Raw genomic sequence first — 25489 nt, 5'->3', positions numbered from 1 at the left:
ATGGTGGACAAGAAGCTCAACATGAGCCAGCATTGTGTGCTTACAGCCCAGAAAGCCAACCTTTCCTGGGGTATATCTAAAGAAGCGTGGCCAGCAGGTCGAGGGAGGTGATTCCCTGTTCACTCAGCTTTCATGAGACCCCACCTGGAGTACTGTGTCCAGTTCTGGAGTCCTCAGTATAAGAAGGACATAGAGCTCTTGGAGCAAGTCCAGAGAAGGGCCATGAAGATGGTATGAGGGCTGGAGTATCTCTCCTATGAAGACAAGCTGAGAGAGTTGGGGTTGTTTGGCCTGGAGAAGAGAAGGCTCCAGGGAGACCTCATAGCAATCTTCCAGTACCTGAAAGGGGCCTACAGGAAAGTTGGGGAGGAACTTTTTACAAGGGTATATAGTAAGAGGACAAATGGTAATGGATTAAAACTGCAAGAGGGGAGATTTAGGTTCAACATTAGGAAGAAATTCTTCAATGTGAGGTTGGTGAGGTGTTGGGAGAGGTTGCCCAGGGTGGTCGTGGATGCCCCCTCCCTGAAAGTGTTCAAGGGCAGGTTGGATGGGGCTCTGAGCAACCTGATATAGTGTGAGGTTTTGCTGCCATGCAGAGGGATTGGAACTGTATGATATCTAAGTTCCCTTCCAGCCCAAACCCTTCTATGATTCTATCAATTTTTTTTAGTGGACATAAAACATTGTTCTTTGAAATATTTTTTCTGACTAAATATTCTGTTTGGTCTAATATTCTTTATGATTGGAGGTGATGGTGTTGGGTTTTTTTAATTATTTTTTAAAAACCCTGGATACCTAGTATAGACACGTCAGTTTAATAACATCATCAAAATCACAAACAGATTTACCACAACTGCTACAGCAATACCTGGTAAAAGGTCAAAAAATAAATGCAGTGATACAAAATAAGATTTTTTAATTTTTTTTTTAAATCTGTAGCTACTTCAAACAGAAAAATATGTAGAAATAAAATGCTTGAATATTTACCACTGACAATCATTAGTTTCCAGAATGTTAAATTTTTCTCCCTTCATTTTTAAGAACTGTGTCAGAAACTGTCTCAGTGTCAAATTAATGAGTTCTCCTGAAGTTCTCATTCACTTGACCCTTTTATAGTCTGTTGTCTTTGAATTTTGAAGTGGTGGCATTTTTTCACTGTTTCATAATCCAGAGAATGAAGCACAGAAAACCCACCCCAGTGTGCCCTACTCTCACAACTGTATGCTTGTCTGTGTGTCTATTTATGGAAGGATATTTTCTACTTTACAGTGATAGTGATCTTCACTGTATTTTTTTCTTTTTAACTTCTGTTATGCTTGTCCATCTTCAGAGAAGTTGTATTTCTAATACATTCATTAAAGAGGTTGAGTACTCACCTATTTAAATTTAAAAAGTTTTTTCACTGTTCAGGATAGATCAAAGTCTATGGTGTTGAGGGTTTTTTTTTCCAACTGCTGCTTTCTTTAATTCTGAACATAACTTTAATTTTGCTAACTATGGTAATTCAAGCTGCATGGAGCGTGTTTGGTACAATGGCCTAATTCCAGCAATAACGGCATCACGGGGTAGCTAGTGACATCAGGTTTTTATAGATATTTCACCGAAAGAAAGCTGGGCCTTCACTGAGGATGGTGATGTTTCAGAAGCATGACATTATTGGTTAGACTGTTTTTTTCCTCCCAACTTTATAGCAGAGTTTCAAAAGTCTAAATTTCCACATGGTTTAAAGCAAGAAAATTTTTGTTTGTTCTGAAGGTAACCCCTGTGAGTGAACGAAAAGACTTTTTATGCTGTTTACATCTGAAGCAATCTAAGCTATTATAGGTTATCTCTCTTTTTTTGAAAGAAGGAAACAGAATATAGGACGACCACGTACAGCAAACACTGAGCTCTTCCTCTGTTCATTTTCTGTTGGCAGAAGCTTAAAACAGAGCCTTAATTTTGCCCTAATTTTCCAAGAACCGAGCCTTAAAAGTCTTTTCTAATCTTGTCGAAGTCACTGCAAACCAGCATCAAATTAATTTGATAATATTGGTTTCCTTTCTGAATACTAACTGGAACTTTTTTCATCCTTCTGGCTTTTCTTCCCCTTTCTTCCCCTTCCTTTAAATTTGTAAAAATCTGTTCTCTGTCACTTATCTGAAACTGTTGCAAGATTTCAAACTACCAGATGTCATATATTGTAATTGTGGTTTTATTTTTAATTACTTTTTTATTACTAGGTTAAATGCCTGTGTAAATCTCATTAGAGAGGTCCATATCCCAGATCCTAGATTTTAATGAACAAGCTGTATAATGACAGAGGTTTATTATGTGTGCCAATAAGCTTTAAATTTAAGTAATTCAAGTCAGCATTCTATTGACTGTTCTGCTGTTCTGTTAGAATTAGTGTGAAAACTATGATTAAGATTTTTAGACATTTGAACTTTATTTTCAAAGTGTAGCACTAACTGTATCTTCATTTCCTCAGAAGTTATGTGGGTTTTTTTAACCTTTTAAATTTATTTTTATTTTTTATTTTTTTTAGGAAGGTATATGCTTATATTCCACTAGTGCCAAAACATCATGTTGTGTGACTGTTTCTCTTATTCAGGAATTCTGATATTTACCAATTTCACAGTATTGGTAATTAATTATTCTGCTATGAACAACTTAATTAATTTATTTCCATATATAACTTTTCAAAGCCTTGTTATTTATTTATATCCTAGAGACTCAGAGACCTATATTTTGCAGCAAAATCTTTTCTCTATCAACATATAAGATATAATAAGAAATAAATGCAACAGTTATTAAGCTTTAGAATCAATATAATTCACGGATTAAACTAAATTATAAACTAGTTCAGAAGTTTTAGTTTGACCTGCTACTCTATCACTTGTATCTTGCCATTGTCTTTCATTCAGTTCACTTGGAAAGGTCTAATTACTTATGAGCACATTTTAATGAAAAGTGAATTTTGTTCTAATGTTATTTGAAAATTAATTAGGAACTCTATGCACATTAAGACTTGCCACTTCTAAAAGAAGTGTTTTGAAAAGCTATTGGTGGTTCACAGTGTTCTGAGAGTGGTCTTCCTTGTAATTTTGACTTGTAAAGTGATGGTTCTAAGCTAATCTTATAAATACTCTGATTTAATTCTGAAATTAGCAATTTCTCACGTAATACATTAAAAAAAATGGCACCAAGTTAAGCACAGTAAAGAACCTCTGGAGTTATATTTAGTTTTGTGGAAAAGGGGACAATGAAAAGGAAACATAAAATTAATATATTTTTTTCCATAACTGATTTTTACAGTGGAAGATCTTTATAGTTCATCTTTTCCACAGACTAAATCTCCCATGAAATCAAACACAAAATCTGAATGAATTAATTTTCAGCCATGCCTTTGACATTGTGTTCCCATTAGGGCTGCTGGGGAGATTCCTGGATCAATTTTTGTTTGCTGGTTACTTTCCAATATCTGTTTAACATCTTTATCAATGACCTTGATAGGACAGAGTGTCTTCTCAGCAGAAGAAGGAAGGGACAACCATTTTTCACTTGTGCCTTGTGATAGAACAGGGGGCAATGGATTCAAACTTGAGCACAGGAAGTTCCACCTCAACATGAAGAACAACTTCTTTACTGTGAGGGTTACAGAGCACTAGAACAGGCTCCCAGAGAGGCCGTGGAGTCTCCTTCTCTGGAGACTTTGAAAACCTGTCTGGATGCATTTCTGAGTGACCTGTCCTAGATTCGGCCCTGCTCTGGAAGGGGGTTTGGACTCGATGGTCTCCAGATGTCCCTTCTAACCCCTAACATTCTATAATTCTGTGATTCCACTTATTAAGTAGAAAAACTGCAGGAAGAGTAGGTATAAGAAGAAAAAAAAGTGCAGGGTTGGAGTACTAATGAAGGCATTTTTCACAATTACTTATCTTAAATTGAAGAATTAAGTCATAGCTCAAAATGTTTATTCTTAAACCCAGGACAGAGAAGCAGGGCTGCCAAATGTCACTGAGACATTGTGAAATTCTATTATTTGAAATCCAAAGTCACTTAAAAAAACCCAAACATCTTTAACAGCTATCTACAATAGTCCCAAACATAAGAAATTTGATTCTCCTTCAAGTTTGGCAGCACTAACATTTGCAAAAGTTGTAAAATATGGCAGGCTTTAATCTTAGAGATTTTTAATTCATTCTGTGATGAGATTCCAAATGTCTTCTCATTTTTATATCTAGTTCAACTGCCCAGATGTTTGTCACATCTGAGATAATAGCCTTCTTTGGCTGTACCAGCAAGTAGTCAGTTATTTTGGAACAGATGAGGCCTTATCTATAAGCCAGTTGAGGTATTACATGAGGAATAGGAGAGAAGTATTAAAATATCCTTAGAAGGAAAGTTAATTACATACCAGGGATAAAAATCTTGAGTGCATTTCAGCTGACTTTGTTGAAACCAGACTTTCATCTGTGGCGGTGGTGGCAATGTGTAAAGCAAAGTAATTAAGTGCTTAAGGGAAAGGGGAAAAACCTGAGTGTTCCTGTAAATGTGATAATCATTTGCTGTCTTCTTCTGACTTACAGGGTGGTAGATTTATGTTGCATCTTTTTTTAATTTCCTCCAAGGCTAGTGACAGTATTAAAGTTAAAGCATTTTGTTTTCTGTTATAGGAAATGACTTGAATAGTTTTCTGTTGCATAACAAGAAATACACACAATGAAAAGAAATATTTATTTCAATATATATAACAAGACTGTTATAGATATTTTTGCTAAATGAGATCCACTGTTTATTTTGCTACCTTGCCATTTTAATCCTTCTGCTCCTCAGGATGGATTCCATGTAAATATGAGCAGTCCTGCTGGTTTTCAGACCTTTCTTGAAAGAAGAAACATGCTCAGTGTTGATATGAGGGGCTAGAATCTTTCGTCTGTCTTGCAGTTTTCACAGCTGAAACTAGTGAAAGACAACACTGAAGTATTTCTGAAACTCTTTTAGAAGGGCAGCAGAAACAGAGATAAGAAATTACTCTTTGGAGCAAAACCAAGACTTCCATAAAGTTCTTAAATGCAGTGGCAATTACATTACAGTGATAGGTTATTTTTGGCTAGTATTCTGTACCAATTCCATAGAGCTTGTTACAGGGTTTCCAGCCAACCCTACAAAATTACTGGAAAAGTCATTTTGGCACTTTATTATAGCTTAGGCAAGGGCAAGACTATTTCTCTTATCCAATGATTTGCAAAGAATTATACCTACCTTTTCTCATAACATTAAAATGATACAAATAATAGATAAAGAGTCATAGAACAAGCTTCTTTGGAACACTTTATAAAGTCTATATATTACTATAATTCCCAGTAAGATGTGCAGAGAATAAGCATTCAAATATCTTGTTTGTGAAAGTAAATGCTTTTAAGAACAAACTGAAATGAAATGGCAATTTAGTTAAAAACCCCTAAATTTCTTGACACTCCTAAGAGCTGATTTTCATGGAGGCATTACAAAGGCATTCTTACATCGTGCACTTCGCAAACACCACATTTTTGTGTATTTTACAAGTCTTTATCTAGACTATATGGGACAGTCTAAAGTGAAGGAAAGAAGCATTATATGTAAAAAAAGAATAATTTACAAAAATAGCAAGTAAAAAAAAAATGCCCACAGAGCTAGACATAACCACAACAGAATAAGTTGTTATTATTACTTTGGGAACTTAAAAAATACGAAAATAACATAATTAATCAGTTGTTGGTTTTGGTTTTTTTAAAATATGAGGTGAAATATTAAATATAGACTTTGCCCAGCTGGTAGAAAGCTCGTAAAAGCTGCTGTAGGAGCTGAGGCAGAAGTGAGAAAGATTCTTTGAAGTACAGACTTCTGGGTTTAACATGAATAGAGGTCTATACTAATGTATGGTAGACATTTCGGAAAGAGCAGCAGATCTAATGCCTTGTAGCTGGCATGGATCCCTGCTCTCCTGTGAACTGCTACATAAGTGCAGCATGTTTCTGGTGTGCAGGGTTGTGTTTCTGGTGCACGGTTGCTGCTGGTATGTGCCTTCCATGCCTAGCACAGGAGGTAAATGAGACTCAGTAAGAACCAGGGGCTTATCATCTTCTGGTGGGAATAGCTGGCAGTTGAGTGTTCTTAGTGTAAAAGCCACCAGTCACACCTGTGGTGAAAGCACAGTAGAGAAAGAAGTTTGGCAGCTGCTGGACATTTGAGGCAGGCAGAGAGAAAAATGTAGAGTACGAAGAAACTAAATCTAGTGCATTAAAAGAGGCAATAATCTTGCATGTTTTAACTGATGTGAAACAAGTTAATAAAACTGTGCTGGAAGATAAAGTTCGATAAAGGAGGCTTGTGCAGAAAAGAGGTCTCTTGGGAGCACTCGTGCTCCCCTCCGGCCTGGTGCTGGGAGCTGTTATATTCCGTTCAGCTCTCTGGAGCTGGCAGAAGCAGCTACACCTTAACCCCTGATGGGCCAGGTATTGTGTCACCTTTGTTGGGCTGGACTTGGCGGCACTGAGACCGGTTTCTGGTCTTACCCCCTGCTGGGCTGAGGCAGCCAGCAGACACACTGGCACCTGGTTTTTGAGGGCAATTTGGGGGTTGCCGGGGTCAGACCCTCTGTCAGTGAACAGGGTACCCAGCCAATGGGGTGTCTTGGGACAGGTAGACGGACGAATGAATGACCACAGGTCAGATCTGACAGTCCATAAAAATGGAGTTCCCGCCCAGAAGTCATAGGTTAGTTTTTTTCTTGGAGCAGCTGGGCTATGAGGAAGCCTACCCCTTAGGCTGGGACACCACCTAATGAGACTTAAGACTGAGTGATCTTTGTTGGGCTGGACTTGGCGGCACTGAGACCGGTTTCTGGTCTTACCCCCTGCTGGGCTGAGGCAGCCAGCAGACACACTGGCACCTGGTTTTTGAGGGCAATTTGGGGGTTGCCGGGGTCAGACCCTCTGTCAGTGAACAGGGTACCCAGCCAATGGGGTGTCTTGGGACAGGTAGACGGACGAATGAATGACCACAGGTCAGATCTGACAGTCCATAAAAATGGAGTTCCCGCCCAGAAGTCATAGGTTAGTTTTTTTCTTGGAGCAGCTGGGCTATGAGGAAGCCTACCCCTTAGGCTGGGACACCACCTAATGAGACTTAAGACTGAGTGACCTCATATTTGGTGAGTGACCTCATATTTGGTGAGTGACAATTCTTATATATATATGTTGGAGTGAGTCTTGCCCCTGTAGGGCAAGTGATCCCAGGTACCTGAGTGGGAGGTTTTTCCTTTGTCTGGGGAAATGTGCACATGTGGGATTATTATTACCCCTGGTAAGACTAGTAATAAAACCCAAAACAACAAACTTATGAATCCTTAAGTAATTGTGCTGTAGTGTATTCCGGAGTGACGTGCGAATCTGTGGTATTTTTTGTTTATCGGAGTGCTAAATAGTGTTGATTTGAATATTTATTCCTAGTAAATCCCTGTATGTTTGTGGGTGCCTCCGTTGCAGGAATGGAAAAGAATTAAGGCATGATAAAATGGGATTAAAATGTAAATTTCAGATATAACGTAAAATACAGTTATTACATCTGATAAGAGCTTTCTCTTCTCCATTTTCTAAATGGGCTTAAAGATCTTGGTGTAAGTCAGAACAATTGAAATTATCAAGAACCTGAGATGTTTTAGGAAGATTAATTGTATAGATGGTTTCCAAAAACTGGAAGGATGGATAGGAGGGAGAGAAGGGTTCACAAAATAGGGAAGGGTACACATTGCTATGAAATCTACCACAGTAGCATTCCAGTAGGTTCTCTGTAGTGCTACGAATCACATATGAGAATATAATATGCAACTACAAAAGCAAGAATTTTCACAAACAGGGCTATACAAGAAAATAGAAGGAAAAGGATGAACACACAGGTGCCATAAAACCTACGGTGATTGTAGATAAATACAAGTGAACAGAAAGAGAACCCAGCACAACAGAAGAGAATAAGGAGGACAGTCCTTCCTGATATAAGGTCATAATGATCAAAGGTCACAAATAGAAAAGTTCGCTAAACTAACATACAAAAAACAGGAGAGACAAGTGAGTAAATTTGTTGCATTCAGAATGGAAGAGGACCACTATCTATGATGAAAAGAACAATTTTGCCCTTGGCAGATTACACAAAAAAAAAGATGAACATGGATGACATGGTTAAGGAATACTTTTAAGATGTGGTTGATTGAATACACATACAGCATAATTATGGTGATGACTGCCAGTAAAAAATGTAATAAACAAAGGTGCATGCTATTTAATTTTCAAGTAGGCATCAGCAAGAGACTTTTTAGGAAAAACTAAATTAATAAATGCATACACACTTAGCTATTTTAAAAGTCATATTCCATTGACTTAATTTTGTCGGTGGTGCTAGATTCCTAGGATGAAGATCTTATGATGAGTAAATAGTTTAGTTTTGTAGTGTCTTGCACATATGTATTAAAAAATTTTTTCAAGTGCTAAAGAAAACAACTAATCTGAGATAATGAGTAAGAACACATTAAGAAGATATAAAAATAGTTTGAGTATTTGAGGGGGATGCAGAAAATATAAATAAACCAGACTGCTATCAATGAAGTTTGAAAACAAATTGAAGTGTGTATTGTGTGACACAATAATGAATTCTCTATTCTTTGGTAATTATTTTTTTTTTTATTTTTTTTTTTTAATAATCACAAATTTATAAGAAGCATAGTTTCTTATTGTTGGAGATAAACTTGAAAAAGCCAAGATAAAAATATTGGATATGTCCCTCTCCTATTGTCAATAAAAGTTAGTTTACAGTGTAGCAAAAAATATAAAATCTTAAGAGATTTCTGTTTAGTACTGCAGAGAAAGGGGTCTCTACACATTTAAATGTTGAACATGAAAACAAGTTTGTGAATTTGCCATAAAGATTATTTAATGAGCTCAAATATACACATATGTGTATAATTAAAGAGACAGCATCTGGTTTGTTTGTTTATACTTTGCTATGAAATGTACATAATGATTCCCTGAAAGAGCATGCTGAGCAGCTGGGTACTTCATGCTTTACTTCGGTTGATGACACCCCTCTACTAGCAGAGGGAGCTTCTCTGAGCACATTTGGGGAAGAGAAGCTTTGGGGTTGCTAAATGCAAAGAAGGAAAACTGATCTAATATTTAAAGGAATAGAAAGCAGAAAGCCTGGGGAGGGGACAGAGTGGAGTTGTACAGTCAGACTGCAAAGCTGGTGGAAAGAAAAATAGCATAAGGATCTGATGTAACTGAGCACTAGAGCTGAAAGCAAGTTTAGAAAAGGATCTCCCCTGCCAGGACACAGTGGCCTGTGGGAGCTCTTTTTATAATTATTCTTGTTTTCTATTTTTTCTTAGAAAATTGATTTTTCTATATAAAATATAAAATGCTTATATTCCAAGAAAATTTTACTTATGAATGTGGGGGCCATTTCTGATATTTGTGGACATTAATGTTAAAAAGGATTTATCTTTCAGATTTAACCCACTGTACAGATTTTGGCTGGGATACTTGTCATAGTAGATCCTGTGGTGTTATGTTTTAAATTTGCAACCAAAACAGTGTAGATAACACAGGGATGTTTTATTGTTGAACAGTCTTTAAGGAGCATCAAGGCCTTCTCTGTTTCTTATGCTGCTCCTGCCAGTAAATAGACTGGGGATGGGCCAGACGTTGGGAGGGGACACAGCTAGACAGCTGGCCTTAATGGCCACAGGCATACTCCATACTGTGGGACATCATGCTCGGTGATAAAAGCTGAGGGAAAGAAGGAAAGGGCAATGTTCAGGGTTATGGTATTTGTCTTCCCCGTGTAACCATTAGGTGTGATATACTCCTGCTTTCCTAGAAGTGGCTAAACACCTGCCTGCCACAGTAGATAATGAATTCTTTATTCCTTTTTGCTTAAGTGCAAAGCTTTTGCTCTACATACTGAACTGTCTTTGCCTTAACCCACAAATCTCACTTCTGACACTTCTGATTCTCGCCTTCATCCCACCTGGGACAAGTGAGTGAGCAGCTGTGTGGTCCTTGGCTGATTACCGGGGTTAAACTACAGCACCTACTTAGGGTCAGTCAAAACACGTAAGCTCTTTAGGTTAATATTTTATTTAGAAATAGAAAAGTTTATTAAGTTCTTTCTGGATAGGAGTACACAATGCAGTATTTTACATGAGATAAGATAATGATGCAACAGATGGCTATTTCATGTTCAGTCTGTAAGTATACCACTTTCATAAAACAGAATGTTTGATTGGAAAAAAAAATTGTTTGTAATAAATAGACTTCCAGCTTCTTCCAGTTCCAAAATCTGAGGAGGAGCAGCAGAAGGTTAATAGATCTAATCTGTACCAGATTTTCACCAAAAGAAGACTCATTTACTTTGCTCCAGCTGCTTTGTTTCCTTTTCACAAAAAAAAAAAAAAAATGAGTTGATGTAAATACTATTCCTCATAGGTGACCAGATTTAGTCATAGATGTTGTTTATAAATATTTGTTTACAAAGATGCTACCATATGTCTTTACATAAACAGTATGGAAAACACATTTGTTGGGTAGGTGGGGTTGTTTTGCATTAAGTAGCCAGGATTTGTATTAAAACACAGACTGTGCCTTTCTAAATACAGTATTTGCAAAGAAATATTTTCATATTTTTTTAGAAATTGTGATTCTAATGATGGATTGTATTGAAGGTTGTTATAAAAAAGTATTGCTAACTTCTGTTTAATTTCTTTAAAGGGATTGCTAACTTTTGTTTAATTCCTTTCTCTTTTTTTTAGGATTTATTTATACCTGTGGTGGAACTTTAAAAGGACTTAATGGCACTATAGAAAGCCCTGGCTTCCCATATGGATATCCAAATGGTGCAAATTGTACATGGGTTATAATAGCAGAAGAAAGAAACAGAATACAGATCGTCTTTCAGTCTTTTGCTCTAGAAGAAGAATATGATTATTTGTCATTATATGATGGGCATCCTCATCCTGCAAACTTTAGAACAAGGTAAAAGATAAATATTATTAAAATATAACTCATATTAATGTCTTAGAAATATCTGAGAAAATAGGTAAAGCGAATGTACTTAACTCATGGATACTTTCTTATTTAGACTTTAAGGTGCACTATCCTTAATCATAAATATCTTAAAATAAATTTTAAAAGTGCTTTAATTCTAGTTAAAGTGCTAAAATCAATCACATAAAAATATTATAAAATTTTATCTTACAAATCTGATTATATAAAATTTGTCACAAAAATTAGTAAGTATCCTATTAGCATGAAAAACTGAATGTAAAGCAAATATGAGATTGCGAAGTCTCAGTTTGCATGATCTAGCAGAAGTGGAACTTCTGTAATCCTTGCAATAGGAGGGTTTTGAGAGAGACCAGAAAAAGATAATTTATTCAAGACATAAAGAACAGGACCCACCCTGGAGCAGTAAACCAAGAGCTTTGTCTTGTGGGAAGGACTCACATGGAAGAAGTTTATTGGAGGATTGTCTCCCATGGGAGGGACCCCACAATGACAGCCTGTTTCAGGAGCATCCACCTGCTGTAGTGTGGGGTCCTTCATGGGCTGCAGGCAGGTATCTACTCCAGCATGGACCTCCATGGGCTACAGGTGGATGATCTGTCTCTCCACCACGGTCTTCAGTAGCTGCAGGGGAATCTCTGTTCCAGTGCCTGAGGCAGCTCCTCTTCCTCCTTCTTCAATGACTTCTGCAGAGTTGTTTCTCTTACATAATCTCACTCCTTTCTCTGATGAGTCAAGACTTATGTTGGTGAATTCACTCAAAATCATGATCTGAAAGAGTATGTGAACAATATTCTGCACAAGTGAAAAAGAGAAAAGAACTATTAGTGTTAAGGACTTAACATTTCCTACTGAGTTACAGTTTTAATGAGCAGCAGAGGAAAAGGGCAATAAGCCAGGAGGATGGAAGGAAGAGGAAAATAATATCTTCAGAAAGGCAGAGTTTTTTCTTTGAATATCTTGTTCAAGCTACAGAAGAGGCTTATATATAACTGTGTGCACATGTATGTTAGTATCTGTTTATATCTATCTGTACACAGATAGATAGATACTTGTCTACATGTATAGATATCTATGTGCAGGATTACTTTTATATTAAACTAAGCCTTCAAAGATGGAGTTTTGGGGTACATTTGTTTTTTTTTAATGTCAAGAAAAAAGTTGAGGAAGCCTGGCACACTCACAAGTTTTGGTATTGTGAATTTAGGATGTCACTGCCTTCTGGTGAGGAAAAATATAAGGAAGTCTGTAGAATAGAAAGAACTAAGTCAGCACTTAAAAGGATGACTAAGCCTCCATTTAGGTCTTGAAACAGAGTACTTTTTGTAAGACAAGATCATACCACCGTGTAGACACAGTAGAAAAATAGCACACGTTTGTGTGAGTGGAATGTTGGGTTTTAAATAAACGAAGTGCAACAGTGAACTTACGCAAGCTTTACTAAATCTTCCATGATGCTGTTTATTTTCTCAGATTGCTGTAGCCAGTAGTAAGGTGATGTTTTCTAGAATTTTCTCTTTACAGAAGGTTTTTACTTAAGTAAACATTTCCTGAGGTATAGTTGCTTGTGGCAATTTTCTTTCTAGCATGAGAGTGGATTTTACCATTTTACTCAGTGTGAAATCAGTCAGATTACACTCATCACCCTGCTTAATTTTGTAACACACAAAAATTTTTTCAGGGGACTATATAAATATATTTGCAAAATATATATCAGGACAGCTTTAAAAATTGTCTCAGAAACAAGGCCACAATCTCAGATGACAAATCCTCTTGGTACTTACATATTTTGATTGAAATAAGTTTCTATATGATGGAAAAAGGGTTTGCAGTTAGGCTGTTTGTGAAGCTCATGACCTCTGACTGCATCTTCATTCAGTTTTGTAGTTCTTAATCTAATTGTTCTCACAATTTGATCTTACTGAAATTTACAGTCATTGACTGTCTTTAGTGAATGCTTAACTAGTTTAGATGATACTTAAATGGCAGCCAAACAATAGCAAATGGAAGAGAAGCATGTCAGATATGGCTATTATGGAAAGAGTTCAGTGAATATTACACTTTCATCTTTGTGTTACTGTATATGCTTGATTTAGTGTATTTAATATGCTAGATCTTTGCCTCAAACTATAAATAGGAAATATGTAGAATAGTTTAAAGCTGTGAACTAAATGTAAAAAAAAAAAAAAAAAAAAAAGCTTTCCATAAATTATATTTGTAATAACCTAAAAAAAAATCTGTTTCCAGAAATCTAGTATTACTTACTATATCTGAACCAAGGTTTCAAGAACAGTTCATACTTGAGAGTCTTTCTGGGTCATGTCGTAGACACTGTCTATTTTTAGGGCTTTCTTGTTGCCCTTCTTGTGCATCTTTGTGATTTTTGTTTACCCTTTCTTTCACACTTCCCCATTTTACTCCCTAAAAAAAAAAATATTAAAAAATAATCAGAGTTTGCTTTTATATGATTACTTTGAAATTGAAACTTTGTATGTGTCTTATTTTGGAAAGCAGTTAGTTCTTCTGACTGCTATTTTGAGTGAAAGTCTTGCATTTCCTGGCAGAAATCCTGTTTAGGTTTTTTTTTGCAAAATTTCTGCCTTTCACATAACTTCTGTGTGTTACTAGATGAATAATTTCAGCCAAGCTTTTTGAAGATTTATATCAATAACATGTTTTCAATATTCTGGGTACCCAGCCTGAGAAATGAGTTTTGTTTACATTAGTGGTAAGAAATACTATTTCTAAATGAAATTAACAGTAGGTTTGATTTGAACAGATGAAACATCACATAAATTAGCTGCTTTGCAAAAACTGATTGGAATAATCTGATGATACCTCTTGCATATAATAAATTATTATTTTTTTAATGACTTGTAAATAATTTGCTGGGAGTGTCACAAGCAGGGCTGTTCCATGAGGGGCACAAGCCAGAAACCAAGACTGACCCTTCTCAGACTGTGCTCTCACTGACAAGGCACAACCCTGCAGAGGCTGAATACGGAGGCTGACAGCAGGATCTATCAACAGCACCCTACATGGAGAGCAAAGCACCATTTCCAGAGTTCCCCCAGGGAGTCTAGCTGAGAGCAAAAAGAAGTAAGGCCAGATATGTTTCCTACAGAGCAGGGCTGAGAGGCTCATACAGGAGGCAGGAACAGGGGCAGTGTTGTTACAGGGTCTGGATGCCTCAATGTGGGCTGACATTGAGTTCCAGGACCCACGGGCACCAGTGGTTGGGAGTCCCAGCTGAGGCTGTTCAAGGCCAGTAGGCCTGTTGGTTTCCTCAAGGTTCTGACACTGTAGAGAAGTCTGGGAGAAAATAATGCTTACCTTTAAAAGCAAGTATGTCATACAAAACAAAATATGGCACTAGCTATTAAAGTTGTTAATTGAGTACTCTTTATGTCACTCCTTGACTAGCTGCATGGAAACCATAAATAATTCTAAATGGTGCTATTTGTGGCAGTGATATGGTTCATTCATAGGTGGATGAGAGAATGGCAACCTCAATTCTGTCATTTCCTTACAAGTATTTTACTTTACAACTTGGATAATATTTTGGGGTGTTTTTTTTTAAAAAATAAATTTCTGAGCATAACAATATACTATCAATAAATATCAAGGAGTATGTTTGTCTTTTTTGAAGGAGTAAGGTGCTTAGAACTGAACACTACTTATAAAAGAGATATCATGCTCAGTAGTTCTCAGAAATAGATTTTTGTTCTGTAGTTAGTTACTCCAGCGTGCAGTGCAATATTAGAAATAGGTTTGAATAATTAAATAACAACTTGTCATTACATATCCAAGCTCTGTTCACAGTTGCAAGGGAATATATTTTCCAAAATTATCAATACCTAACTAGATAATTGATTTTATATTTAAATATTCATCACAAAATTAACATTGCATGGAAATCAATGAAACCAATTCAGATCTATTTTAAACAGAGAAAAAATGCATGCCTGCTGCAATTGTACTGGGATAAACTGAATAATTCAATCCAGTGCATTTCATCTCTTCGGGGTCTTTGATATATTTAGTGTTCAGAAAGCAATCTTGCAGTAGCCAAAATTACATACTTTCCAAAGTTAAAAATAAAAGTATTTAGACAATGACAAGTCTACCAGAATGCTCTGGTATAATCATTTTCTGACAGCTATTCATTTGTCTGCATAAGTAAAAAGAAATATGAATGTGTTTATCCAAAAATCATGAGAAGTGGAGGTGTGACAAACTGACCAACTGTAATTTTTGAACATGTAATAAATATATGTTGCTTGTGTTTGAGAGCCTGCAAGACCATCATCCTCTATTTGCAGAGATAGTTTTAAGTGTTGATGTGGTCTTTGTGTCCAAAGGTTCAATTGGATTAATTGAAAACTTTCCTCTACCTACTCATGGTTAATTAACACTTAGGAAATTTGAATAGAAGGAAGCTTTAACATTCTTAATGTTTAAAAGGTGGGCTGGTACTACTCTTTCCTGATCTCTTGTTTTTTTTATTCTTGCTTCCAACTACATCTACACTGGGGCAAACAAGAATCGAGTGCACAAGTTACCTGATCAGTGCTTCTGAGCTTTATAGGAAAAATTCACTGAAATTACTGGAGACATCCACTGCTTTTTCTCTATTGATGAGTTGCGTTCTCCTCAAACAACTCATTCCCTACATTTTTACTCCCCAATCACTTGAAGCCAAAAAGGTTGTTCAAAAGATTAATAAACAGATCTTTAAAATTTCAGGATACTCCTAGTGTTAAATGTACTTTGGAATGCTCTCTTTATGCTAGTACTTCCAAAGGTTTGAATTAAAGAAATCTGTATCAAATAATACTAGAATGAGCTCAAAAATAAACTTCAATAAAACTATACTTAAAAAAAAAAAAATAATCCATAGCATATGAAATAACTTTAAATGGGTGCTACTTACTATAAACTTAAAATTAATTTCTTTGGTCCAAGTAATTAATAACAGAAAAAAATGGAGTGGAAATATATAAAATTGTAATGAATCCTTAATATTAATTCATATTACATATTGTTAGGATTGCAGGCAGGTGAGTTGGCTGCTTGCTTGGCTCTGGGCTGAGGTTATGCTAACTGAAAAGGGCACGGAAAACTAAGAGACATGCTAGGACAAGAAGCCAGGCTGGTTGATGGTGCCATAGGACCTGGCCCTGCTTCAGTGATTTACAGGATCCCAGTAGGAACAGGATGACTAATAAGTGAATCCTTACCAGCTTTGCCCCATCTTGTAAGGATACACCCACATGGATGAGTTGAGTACCCTGCTGTCACCCCATCAGTGACTTCTGGCCTGATAGCATTGTCAGATGCCTCTCTCTCCATTGCAAATATTCTGAGTATTGCTGAAAACTTCATCACATATGGTCACAAATTTAAGGTATACTTTCTCTGAATAATGTACTTTTTTTTTTTTTTTTTTTACAGTCATCATCCATCCTTTTTACTACATCTAAAATTTTACTGAAAAACGTTCAAGACATGGGGTAGATTAAAACAAAAAGAAACAAGACCCACAGTAAAATAAGGGATACTTTAGTAATTTTATGTTGTTACTCAAAAAATGCATAACACTAATTAAAATACTAACAATTCCCATAAAGTCCCCAAAATACATTTCTGGAAGACTAGATTTTGCCTATAAAATTTTCTGTTTTTAAAGTGGAAGAATTATAATTTATACCTTACATGTTCTAAATTTTCAATAATACCTTACATAAATCTTGAAAGAGAAGGAATGCTAGCAAAGAACAAATGCTGGCAATAGCAGAAACTTCCAGTGCCCTCATCTAATTGCTCTGCTTGTTTTTCCATTTCTTATTCTAACTATGCTGAATATGTGTTTCTCCTTTTTATAGACAGAAGTTTTGGGTCAAACAGGCAGCAATTAGGCAATGCTGCTAACATTAGTGCAACCTCCAGCTTGTTATATGTCACTGAATGCCACCCTGAAAGCTGCAGTGATCTTTTTCTTCTGACTCAGACTCCTTCCTTTTCTCAGCCTTCAAACTTTAACCTTAATGCTTAATGAAGGGTTATATCTATGTTATATCCTTTACTATCTCCCATTGCCTTAATTTTTTTTCGGAATCTCTTATGCTATTATTTCTAAGCAAGTGCTCCAATCTTTTTTCAGATTAATGCTCATCAAAACCAGAAGACAAAAAAAGCCACTATTTTTTTTCCTTGCCTTTGACTCCTTCCTCCGCTTCTGCTATGCCAGGGTTTCCAGTTGCAGAATTTCTTGACTGTGAAACTTGTTTTACTTGCTCTTCCCTTTCCCACTTACTTTGCCTTCAGGTGATCTACAGTACTACAACATGTAGTACACAGGAAGCCCAGAGCTACTGCTAATGTCGTGTCTGGGAAAAATATGCCATGATGTCATGTCATGATGGTCTGTTGATTCTCCTTTCTGAATCCAAGCTTTGTTGTATGTTATCTCCATTTTACTTCATGCATCTGTATGCTTTTGTTCTTTTTAAGTTCTTTCTCATATGAACAATGCCTTGTTTCCTTAAACCATATCAAGATCTTTTCTTAGTATTGTTATCTTTTGGCTTATATTACTGCCATTTCAAATCCTGTTTATTAGAGTTATCCTCCCAAGTGAGTTACGTACCATTCATCTTCTGTCATAACAGTTGCTCAGGTAGCATACTCAGTACTAACAAAATACATTAAAAAATGGCAGCTCTGTGAGATTCTAGTATACATAAGGCAGACAAAATATCTTTGCTTATATTTGTTTCTTAAGTCCTCAAGACATGTCAGAGCAGAGTATTTGCAGTCATTCAGGTCTTCATTCCCAAGTAACCTTCATAACTGAAAATGTACAAAGCTTCCTTTTTCACTCTTCTGTTTATGTCATTTTGGATATCCGATATAGATGGAGTTATTGATAGAGAGTCATTGGACCACTTAGCTGAACCTAAAAAATTTTCTGTTATCATCAGAGGCAACTGTAGCTCAGACTGTTTATTATGCCCTAAGTACCTGCACTTCTTTTACCACACTTCACTTTTCTGTCCAAATTGGCAACCAGAGCAGAAACTGTGAGCTGATTAGGATCAAATTAAGGATTCAGCACTTTTGAAACACCTTCAAACTGCTGATCACTCAGTCTTTGATTTTTCTTTCAGCTGATCACACTTCTCTAGTTTTCTCCATTATTTGCACAGGAAGATAAGAATGAAAGGAATTTCACTTTGGGAATTTAGGGACGAGTGAACAAAACCAAATAGGATGACACTGTCCCCTTAGAAGGAAGAGAAAATAAAAAGGTTTAAGTGCTAGTCAAAGACCAACAAAGAGATCAGAAAACAGAAGGAAAAAGAAGGCCAGTGCAGACTTAAGCAGTGAACAGTGGTAATGAAAAAAAGAAAAGAAGGCACACTGAAACAGCAATCAAAATGAAAAAATATGAGACACTTAACAGAACTGAGTTAATCTGAACCAGACAATTCTCATTGCAAGAATAAAAATTTAACACAGCAAAGGTATTACCACAAGATATGTGGAACATTTTAAATGGACTGAACATGGCCAGGGACACACAGCAATAAATACAGAAAAGCATGTGGACAAGAGGAAAAAAAGGAAATTAAAAATTAATTGTCTTTAATTATCTTTAATCACCTTTACTATGTGGGTGGTGGATCAATGGAATGCGTTGCCTAGAGAGGAGATTAAGGCACCATTCGTGGAGACATTCAAGGTCAGGCTTGACGGGCTCTGAGCAATCTGTTCTAGTGTGCAATGTCCCTGCTTATTGTAGCGGGGTTGGACTAGATAACCTTTAGAAGTCCCTTCCAACCCAAGATGTTCTGTGATTCTATGACACTGTGATTCTATGAAATGTAGCAGAATTTAGTGATAAACAGATTTTCAGGTAGGCAAGACATTTAAATGGAGATTTCTTTCTTTGAATCTGAAAAGTTTGCTTTATGTAGAAAATACATTGAAGCAATAAAATGCTTGGCATTGTGATTATAAATACAAAGTGTTCTAAAAAACTGCTTTACCTGTGTACCCTGTTGAATGGATTATGTTCTGAGACTAATCTTTTATTGATTTCACACTTTGCATTAGGTATGCCAGTAGTTTTTAAAAAGTTATAGTCAGTATGTTTATAAAACATATATCCAAACAATGCAGGGAAAACGAAAATGTTTGAAAGTTCCTGCGTAGGTTATTTTGTTTTACTGTCTTTATCAGTCAGAGTAGTAAAAAAACGTAACAACAGTTACTGCTTATGTTGGTATGAATTGTGTGTCACTCACTCATCCTGTTTTGTTGGGGTTTTTTTGTGAGGTGTACCCTGTTTGCAGTTTTTCCTGAAAAATATTGCTTATTCCACTATCTGATTCTGTTTACTGAGAATGTTTATTGTTTTTAATGTCAGTAAAAATTACTCATATATGGAATTAAGATAAAACAGTCTAACCCATTCTTTGATTATTACAAAATAGATTAGCTAATAGATGAGCTAGATTAGCTCATATTTCTATTAGGTATTTATTTTTATTTAAACCTACCTCCATTTATGAAAAGCTATATGCTAGATGCACACCTGACAGAAGTGTAACTATTTACAGATGTGCATTTTATACATGCATAGCTATTACCCAGTTCTATGAACTGGAAAAAAACACTAGCTGCATTTTCTTGTTTTCAGCAAAAGTAACAGAATTTTGAAAAATTTCCTTCCTGAAATGATTGTGGTACTCCAGCAATAAAAATGAATTTATCTGTTTGCTAAACCAGTGGATTTTCAGCATGTATTAAAACAAAAAGACTTTGCCATATTGCACTTTTCCTGGTAATGTTTACTAAAAGTGGTAATTTGTAAGGAAAAGCTATCTCATATTTTGAAGTCACTGTGTCTAACATTGAAACAGTACAAGTACTTATAAAGCAGTGTGTTTTTATATCATGGGACATATTAGAAGACAGCAGAATAAGACAGTGAGGTTCTCATATGAAAAGCATAGATTCTGGAATATATGCAGGTAGTTTTTCTCCTTCAAATGCTCTTCTACTGCAACTTTATCTCTACCAGAACAGAAATAACGTGTGCTGATAATGTCACACAAATTTTGCTCAGGGATGAATTCCAAAACTCCACAGAGTAGTATAAGTTGACGATGTTCTGGAAGTTCCTGGCATCTACAATGGTAATAAGCCAAATATGGCACCTCTCCTTTCCATATTGTGCTATTTTCACACACTAAGGCAAAGTTACTTAAGCTCATTTAGAACCTTATTGTCACTTACAGAAGCACATTCATATCCCATATTCCTCTGATTTTTGCCATGTGATCCTTCTTTTCACTTTGGCTCTGACACTCGTCAAGAAATATCCCTTTTTGGGTACACTTCCCTTTGGTAACTGAAATGATTTGGTTTTATTTTTAATGGATTAGTTCTTCGTCAGGGTGATCAAATGAACCAATTTACAGATGGGTGTGCAAATCACTGGAACCAGTGTGAAAGCAATGTCAGAACTGTGAGAAAATTGGAAGGAGCAATATCCTCTTTGGCATTTAGAAAGCTCCAAGATCTGCTAAATGTACTGTACATCTTTACCCAGTTTTAAAAATGAAAAATGTCATTCTAGCTGCTAGAGGCTAAAAATATGTACTGTTTGCTTAATAATTTTTTAAAAAGTTGTTACTTTAAGGACCTAGAATGTTTTGAGTGCTTTAAAAGTAATAGTTTTGATATATTTTGTTCTGATCAGTTTTCTATCCAAGAAATAGGCAAATCCTCACCCTACAGATTTTTAAAGACTATTTGCATCGCAATGAGAAATCTGGTTCTTATTTAGTGATTGAAGTTCTTGGTATTTTTTATGAGGTAAAATAAGTGGACTGTTACAGAAAAGATAATTATTTGTAAAGTCTGTTTCATTTCTGATGCTAAAAAAAAAAATGGAGAGTCATATAACAAAAGCTTCACTCTGGTAATGGATGGTGGCAGTTTTTAGAAACATGCTTTGTAAAGAATATGACTGTGCCAGAACCTGATGAGTAATTTATTGTTTAGTTCAAAGCAGCTGTTCAATTAAAAATGTTCAGCTTTGACCTATGATCGTTATTTTAAAATTATAGATTGCATGAACAGTTTTTACATTTTGACAGGGAAAAATTATGTTTTGACAAAAATAAATTAGTTCATAAATCATATGTCGATTTGTTAATGAATTTTTGAAGAAAGTATAACTATTTTTATTAACATTTTCAGTGAGAACTTGAATCCAATCAGCCACTTCTGCCCAATCTTGTTTGCTTTGTTTTATAGGCTGTTAAGAAAAGTACTATTTACTTATTTTAAACTGATTGAATAGACATATAAAAATTGTGGGAGTTATTCTTATTCATATTAGAATTTGAATGATTTTAAAGAAGCCTTTTCTTTCCTTATTTCTTTTCAATTAAATGGGTAAGTAACTGCTTTATTGGAAGGAAAACTGGAAGACCAAACATCAGTTTAATTTTTCCAAGATGCTTCAGATAAAGCTTGCAATACTGTCAGCTGCAATTCAACACTTCAAGAACTTCTGAACATGTGCATATGGATACCCAAAAATTCAAACCCTGTTAGATTCAGACTTATTTGTCTATTACTCAATAGGAAACTTTCTAATACACTTTGGAGATTCAAAAATGCTTTTCCTGAACTGCTGTGTAAGAAAAAAAACTTAAGAGGTTATGGTGGGTTGACCTTGGATGGCTCTCAGATCCACCCAGTCAGTCCATCATCTATCCTCTTCCACAAATGGACAGCAAGAGAAAACAGGATGAAAAAAACCCTGGGTCAAGATAAAAACCGGGAGATCATCCATCATCTATCCTCTTCCACAAATGGACAGCAAGAGAAAACAGGATGAAAAAAACCCTGGGTCAAGATAAAAACCGGGAGAAAAAAAAAAAAAAGTGAAAAGACCTTCACCTCATCCCCACCCTTTTCTTCCCAGGCTCAACTTCACTCCATTATTGTCTCCATTACATTCACCCTCACTGAGCAGCACAGGGCAGATGGGGAATGTGGGGTTGTGGTTGGTCCATAACTGGTCCTCTCTGCTACTCCTTTCTCCTCATATTTTTTCTGCTCCAATCTGGGTCCTTCTTGGGCTGCTCCAGTGTGGGTCCTCTCCATGAGCTGCAGAATCTCAGCCACATAGCCTCCTCCTCTTCCTTCTCTGACATCGGTGCTCACAGATCTGCTTTACACACCTTTCTTTCTCATTCCTCACTGACTGCACAGCATTTTGACCCTTCTTAAGTATGTTTTTAGAGGTGCCACCAGCTTTGCAGCTATGTCCTACAGTGGATCTGTTGTGAAGCTGGCTGGAACCAGGTGTGTTCAGGATGGGGCAGCCCCTGGCCTCTCCTCACAGAGCCTCTCTCCTACACAATCTTAGTACTTGTAACCAATGTACACATAAAATGCACACATTACAGAAGCTCATTTCAGCTCGCTGTCTACAAATTATTTGATTTCTTGAATAATGAGATTTTCATATCCTGCCTAAAACTAGCAATTCTTTAAGTGATACATGGGTAAACTCTGAATATACTTATTAGTTACATGTCCAATCCCTTTCTGAATACTTCTAAACTCTTGAATTAATAAAAGAACTTGTTCAACAAGGTAACTGAAATTTATCTTACCAGTTTTAATTTGCCACTTTTGAATTTCATAGAATTCTTTCTGTTATTATGAAATAATTGGTAGCTTTTCCTTAAATGAAAATAGTTATTTTTCTAATAAAGTACAGCAGAACACTGACAAAAAGAGCATGATGTTTGATTATCTGCTTAATGTAGGAAAATATAATGGGTAAATGGAAAAAGTTTGAAGCAGGAAGGATTAAAAATTAATCTACTAAAATTGTTATTGTTCTAGACCATTTTACTTTCTAATATAATGCTGGAAAAAACAGAACATAACTGCAAAAAGACAGAAATACAAATGCAAGGTGTTATTTCTCTTTCAAAAGTTCATTAATAGCTGTGAGTAGTGACTTCATTGCCATCATGAGCAATTGTACCATATGATTAATCAGATTTCTTTTGGAGCATATTTGATTAGCTACTATTGCTCCTTGACTTGTTAGCCTTTGTCATTTTTGGGACTTGCTGTTCAGATAGTCTGTTCTACTCAAAGATCAGAAAGTTGTGGATGGACCTTTGTCAGTAACCTCAGTTACCTGATTTTCCTGATCCAGGGCCATATACCTGTTCTGTAGGGGTACACATGGAGGTGAGGGGAGCCAGGAGAGGGTTCGCCTGTTGCTTCGAGCAGGCACCCGCTTCCATTTCCTCTCTTCTCTCAGGTTGGCTACCTCTGCCAGCTGACAGGAAGGCAGAGGATCCCCTACTTCTCATGAAGCCTCCACCTTAAGTTTTTGTCTCAAGGTTGGTAGGGTATTACTCCACATATCTATTTCTCTTTCACAATCCCAGATACTCCGTAATCTTTCCACCTTCTCTTTCAGCTCAGCCACTGGGCTGAGTAAATCATTCACCTGGTCACAGCGTACGCAAGTGGTGTCTCTAATCTCTTCCAGTATGACTGACAGGCTGAGACATTCAGTGTGGCCAGAGTAGTGGAACATGGCAATAAGGTCTCCCTGAAGCTTTCTTTTCTCAAAGCTTAATAAACTTAGCAGGAGATATGCTTTAGAATGAGCCACATGTATGACTTTGGTGTGCAATACAGATTAATCAGTTTCAGGGAAGGAGGAGAAGCACTGGGTTACTGTGTTCTGGGCTACATTAAAGGTGCATGGTTTTATTAAAAATCAAAGATACATGTAGATAACAGTTGTAGGTAACTTTATTTTTTTTAAGAAATTTAAGTTCTTATCTCCTTCATAAGCATAAAAGCACCACTGATGTTTAAATAATGTATTTCATGTCATAGTCATCAAAGACCTTGTTAGTGAAATCCATACTTTAATTTTTAAAAGCACATTACCTTGCCTTTCCTGGTTTTTCTGTTGTCTACCTTTTATGACTGACTACTACTGCTTCTTAACTAGTTTTCAGTGATTTTTGAAATTTCTACTGGTGGATGCTTAGCTTGCTGTTCAGAGATCAGACATGCTACGTTTGATGAATTATTATGAAAGACACAAAAAGAAAAGATCACAAAGCAGAATGAAAGTGAAACACATGCAAGATTTTATATTGTCATGAAAGAGGATGACCAGATATAAGCCAACAGGGTGATACATAATTTTAATGTAGCAGGCAGAATCTCAGGTGCCAAATTGGATACACTGAAGCATTAAAATTAATACTTTAGTAAATAATAATATATTCTCTTCAATATCTGAGTATTCAAAATAAAGGAATACCATGACGTGTTTAAGTAAGGGAATAGGGTCCTCAGAAACAAATATTTGCTGAGTATCAGAAGATAAAAATAAAACAGTGCCTAGAAAAAATACAGAATAAACCTTTTATTTCAGGAAACCAACACAACAAATGCGTTAGCAAACTGGGTGAGAGCAGCATGCTTTTATCTTAAAAATGCAAATAAGCAATCCCTTCTGCTGAGGATATCTGTGATTTATTTTTATTTTTTTTCCTTCAATAATCAGAGCTAGTAGAAAAATGTTAAATAATAAGAATTTGGCAGGCAAAAGACCTGGTTTCACTAAATTTCAAATTGAATAGGTGTGAAATCAGGCTAGTCAGATGTTGAATCTCATTATCTGCTACCTAGAAAATGAATAGAAATTTATATGAATATACAAATACATGGTCACGACTCCACCATCTACTAATGGATTCATCAGTATGTAATCAAACAAGACCAAACCCCAGCAGTAGCTTACTAAGTTTAAATTGTATTTATTTGGTAAGTTTTCAATGGTAGCATCTGTATAAATAATATATAGTAAGTTACTGGGCATAGCAGCAAATAACACAATTGGTAGGAGTATTGTATTTAGTTTAACAGGAGACATCCACTGGTTATGCAGCTTTGTTTATACTTTGTACTATGGATTTTAAGAATTATATTATCTTAAGATTATCAAGTTGCATATGTAACACCAAGACAAAAAATTTCATGGTGGAAAAAGAAGTTAATATTATAAAAGCAAATGTTATAATCAGAAAAAATATATATCTATGCTTTGAATATATCAGATATTTCACTATCCTTAAAACAGTTCTATCTGGAATAACATTTATATTGTCATCACAAAGTTGGATTGTATCTGTAAGGAAGATTTTCAATGAAGGTATAAAAATGTTCATTTTAGCTACTTCTATTTTATACTTGGAATTACGCTTCTTATGCTTATTCTTTTTCTGAATCCATCTTCTCCATTTGACATTAAGAGTAAACAGTTCTTTGGAGAT

The 25489-nt window shown here is 35.9% G+C and overlaps 1 protein-coding gene across 2 annotated transcripts in view; it reads left to right on the top strand.

Annotated features, from left to right (window-relative positions):
- Positions 1-25489, top strand: part of CSMD3 (CUB and Sushi multiple domains 3) — a 545585-nt gene that overhangs the window by 72281 nt on the left and 447815 nt on the right. For both annotated transcript variants that reach the window (XM_009995351.1, XM_009995350.1), the window contains exon 2: positions 10829-11051. In XM_009995351.1, coding sequence (XP_009993653.1) covers positions 10829-11051 — 223 coding nt within the window. The remainder of the gene's footprint in view (positions 1-10828; positions 11052-25489) is intronic.

The sequence above is a fragment of the Chaetura pelagica genome, unplaced genomic scaffold, assembly GCF_000747805.2.
Source record: "Chaetura pelagica isolate M959 unplaced genomic scaffold, ChaPel_1.0 scaffold53, whole genome shotgun sequence".
NCBI classification, from domain to species: domain Eukaryota; kingdom Metazoa; phylum Chordata; class Aves; order Apodiformes; family Apodidae; genus Chaetura; species Chaetura pelagica.
The sequence above is the reverse complement of the archived record's forward strand: the minus strand, read 5'-3'. Positions and strand labels throughout refer to the sequence as shown.